Source organism: Lolium perenne, chromosome 5 (assembly GCF_019359855.2).
Source record: "Lolium perenne isolate Kyuss_39 chromosome 5, Kyuss_2.0, whole genome shotgun sequence".
Lineage (NCBI taxonomy): Eukaryota > Viridiplantae > Streptophyta > Magnoliopsida > Poales > Poaceae > Lolium > Lolium perenne.
This window is the reverse complement of record NC_067248.2, coordinates 218782816-218787262: the sequence shown is the minus strand read 5'-3', so window position 1 is coordinate 218787262 and position 4447 is coordinate 218782816. Positions and strand designations below refer to the sequence as shown.

The window sequence follows — 4447 nt, the reverse complement described above, 5'->3', positions numbered from 1 at the left end:
TGCACAGACATGGTCACAGTTGACAGGCCAAAACTAAAAGTAAGCCCACTATCTCACAGGGAAAGCAGAAGCCTAGTTGGTCCTATTACCAAGTTTTTCTCATTTGAATGTGAGTTCATGTGAAGCTGTCATCCTCAACTGTATGATGAAAGCAAGGACAGAAGGAAAAAAGGCATTAAGTATGTATCAGGTTATTGATGATTTCTAGTCCCTACCATCCGAAGGATCTACACTTATCAGAATTTAGTGGCACTTTTGCGTAGGACATACATCTCAGATTCATGTTCAGTGAATCATGGAGGCTGAAAAGGACAATAATTAGGTTTCAAGTTCCTGAGACACAAGAGGGTGGTAATCATGGTGTCGGTTTATGGGTAGCTTAGCATTTAAGAGACAAGAAATCGAGTCAAGAGCCTCATGGCACATTTACATCTTTCTCAAATTTACAACTATATATAATTGCCAAAACATTTCTAGCATGCTATATATTTCTTTGCAACAAGTAAAAACTAAACAGAACTGAACTGAAGCTCATCCAAAAGGTTACCAGTAATCTCCACAAGAACAAGACCCTTCTCTGAAATAATGAAATCGATTCGCATCCCTAACAATTATGCACCTCCCATAAATCTTGCTTAGAAGTTTTATCGCGTTATGACAGTCTCCACAGACCCGGAGATTCTTTACAACCCTAATAGGTGTCCCAGGTGCAGTGCTGATCAGCCCAAAGGCAATTGCAAGCTTCTCACTGTGAAGAGTAAGTGAACTCTCTTTCACATCCTCATCATCAATATCCAGCAATACTTGTGAAGTGTCTGGAGCATATCCGGCAATTTCCAACTGCAGGCATATCTCGCTTAGCATCTCGTATATGTCCCTCTTCCTTGAGTGACTTTTATCTCCAGATATGAACTCATGAATAACACCATCAAGTTCTATGGAGCTGCTTCCAGGTACCTTCTGCACTCCACAATCCACCATCAGCTTCCTCACCTTATGCACTCCCTTCCAGTTGCCATCCAGCGCATAAATGTTGGATAGCAACACATACCCAGCATGATCATTCGGTGCAGCCTCAATTAGCCTGTGGCCTGCTTTCTTTCCCAACTCAAAGTTCTTGTAAGTTCTACAAGCACCAACTAGGGCCTTCCACACGGCAGCATCCGGCTCCATTGGCATCATCTGGATCATCTCCTCCGCCTTCTCGAACATCCCGGCACGGCAGAATAGATCCACCATGCAACCATAGTGGGCAATGTCGGGCGCAATACCACGTGAACTGGTCATTCTCTCGAAACAAGCAATACCTTCCTCAACAAACCCCCCGTGGCTGCAAGCATTCAGTACACTGTTAAACGTGATTTTGTTAGGCACGAACCCAGTTGACTCCATTCTAGTGAAAAGCTCCAGAGCTCTTTCACTGTAGCCATTTGTCGTGAAACCAGCTAACATTGCATTCCAGGTATCCACGCTCCGCAATGCACAAGAATTTTCAAACACATAAACTGCACCCTCAATGAAACCGCACTTCGAGTACATGGTTATGAGGGCTGAGCTCAACTTCTCGTCGACCTCGATCCCTTTCCTGCAAACATATGCGTGTGCCCAGAGCCCCTGCGCAAGAGCTCCCATGTACGCGATCGCCGAGATGACGCTCACCAACGTCACCCTGTCAGGCTGGCACTCTCGGCACGCGAGCATCTCCCGGAACACCGCGACCGCCTCCTCATACTCCCCATTCGCAACGCACCATGCGATGACCGTGTTCCAGGAGACGGAGTCCCGGGCCGGCATGCCCGTGAAGAACTCCTGGAGCGCCCCCGCGTCCCTGCCCTGCGCGTGCCCGCGCAGCAGGCTGTTCCAGGCGACCATGTCGGCCTCGGGCCCGTAGTCGAACACCTTGCGCGCGTCGTGGAGCGCCCCGCAGACGGAGTAGGCGTGGATGAGCCCGTTGCGCACGCGGCGGTGGGATCCGGCCCCGCGCTTCGTGGCGTGCCCGTGGAGCTGCGCGGCGGCGGGGTGGGCCCGCTCCCGCGCGCAGCGGGCCAGGGCCAGCGCGTACGCTATGGGGTCCGGGTCGGCGCCGGAGCGGAGCAGGTGGTCGAAGAGGCGCAGCGCGAGGTGCGGGTTGAGCCGCATCCGCGCGGTGTACGACGCGGCTGGGGTTTGGGCGTCGCATGGCGGCGGCTGCGGCTGCGGCGGTAGCTGCTGCCGTTGAGGTTTGGCGGCCGTGGCGAGCGTGGTGGAGGTGAGGAAGAAGGGGACGGTGGGGGGAGGCATTGCTTGTGGCGGCGAGCGGGTAAGGGGAAGCACGGCGACTCTGGCCGGCGAACGGGGAGCGCAGGGCGCACGACGGCGAGAGTGCGAGGGAGGCCGTCGTGTCGTGTGCCGTGCGCGCGCCGGTGCCACGGCGGTTGCGTCGCGGGCGCCGTGGATGAGGTTGTGTGGGATTCCGGCCCATGTAGTTTTGTCAAGGCCATGGAATTATATTAGGCCCTACAAGCCTACAATAGCTTGAGATAACTCGTACTGTCAGTCACACTGGGCTCAGCCTGTAGTTGATTGGCAGAGAAACTAGGCCCATGAATAGGAGATGTAGGTAGTAGTTCCAAGTTGGGCCTTAATGAACTCCATCACAGGAACATAGGATCTGATTGACTCTAAAGTCCTCAACACCAGAAAAAAAAAGTATAGACATTAGCATTCCCTCAAACAAAAAGTAGAGATTAGCATGCCCAAATAATTTTCAAAAAAATTAGCATGCCCAAAAACAACTGACTCTAGAGGCTGCGGAATCTTAGCTCCACCCTGTACGAAACTTCGTTCTAACATGAATAATAGGGTCAAACCTCCCCGACCCCTCGCGTCGCCCTCCTCTGGCGACCGAGGGGCAAACCCTAGCCGCCGCCGCTTAGCCCCCCACCTCCTCCCTTCCTTGCCTCGCCGCCGCCGGAGGGGGGCCGGCAAAGCCGCGCGCTCCCTGAGGAAGGTGGCGGTGGGGCGCTTCTTTCCCCCTCCCGCGTCCCTGGCGAGGAGCTCGCTCAGGCGCGGCTCGGGCGGCGGGCGCGGAGGCGTGCGGTGGAGCTCGCCGGTGTGCTGCGGGCGCGGCTGCTAGGCGGGCGCGGTGGCTCTTCTAGCCGCCGGCGACGCGTGGAGCTCCGGCGGTCGTGGGCGGCGGCCGGATCTGGCGGGCCGGCCGTGGCGCGCGCGGCCGCCGGCGCAGCCCCCGGTCATGGAGGTGTTGCGGCTTGCTGCAGCAGCTGGGTGGTCGCATCCCCGGGCAGCGGCGGCGGCCACGGCGAGGGCCCTGGGCCGGGAGGGCTGCGCGGCGGCGGCTTCGGTGTTGGCCACGAGGTTGCTGCGGGAGGCCTGCGTTCGTGGCGTGGTTGCGTGCTGGGGCCGTGCGGCGCGGTGGTTGGAGTGTCGTCGCCGGCGTGTGGAGGCCAGGGCGGGCGCGGCATGTCCCTGGGAGGAGGCTCTCGGTGAGGGGTGATACCCGTAAAGCACACGCCCGTTGGGAACCCCAAGTGGAAGGTGTGATGCGTATAGCAGCAAGTTTCCCTCAGTAAGAAACCAAGGTTTATCAAACCAGTAGGAGTCAAGGATCACGTGAAGGTCGTTGGTGACGGAGTGTAGTGCGACGCAACACCAGGGATTCCGGCGCCAACGTGGAACCTGCACAACACAATCAAAGTACTTTGCCCCAACGTAACAGTGAGGTTGTCAATCTCACCGGCTTGCTGAAAACAAAGGATTAACCGTATAGTGTGGAAGATGATGTTTGTTTGCGAAGAACGAATCTAACAAGTATTGCAGTAGATTGTATTTCAGATGTAAAGAATGGACCGGGGTCCACAGTTCACTAGTGGTGTCTCTCCCATAAGATAAATAGCATGTTGGGTGAACAAATTACAGTTGGGCAATTGACAAATAAAGAAGGCATAACAATGCACATACATATATCATGATGAGTACTATGAGATTTAATCAGGGCATTACGACAAAGTACATAGACCGCTATCCAGCATGCATCTATGCCTAAAAAGTCCACTTTCAGGTTATCATCCGAACCCCTTCCGGTATTAAGTTGCGAACAACAGACAATTGCATTAAGTATGGTGCGTAATGTAATCAACACAAATATCCTTATACAAAGCATCGATGTTTTATCCCTAGTGGCAACAGCACATCCACAACCTTAGAACTTTCTGTCACTGTCCCAGATTCAATGGAGGCATGAACCCACTATCGAGCATAAATACTCCCTCTTGGAGTTACAAGTATCAACTTGGCCAGAGCCTCTACTAGCAACGGAGAGCATGCAAGAACATAAACAACATATATGATAGATTGATAATCAACTTGACATAGTATTCAATATTCATCGGATCCCAACAAACACAACATGTAGCATTACAAATAGATGATCTTGATCATGATAGGCAGC

General features: G+C 53.6%; 1 protein-coding gene across 1 annotated transcript; it reads right to left on the bottom strand.

The window, feature by feature from the left end:
* Window positions 1–349: 349 nt before the first annotated feature.
* LOC127301961 (pentatricopeptide repeat-containing protein At5g48910-like) lies at window positions 350–2449 on the bottom strand. The gene has a single exon (XM_051332270.2). The coding sequence runs from the start codon at window positions 2278–2280 to the stop codon at window positions 544–546; it is 1737 nt and encodes a 578-aa protein (XP_051188230.1). The 5' UTR covers window positions 2281–2449; the 3' UTR covers window positions 350–543.
* Between the last annotated feature and the right edge of the window lie 1998 nt (window positions 2450–4447).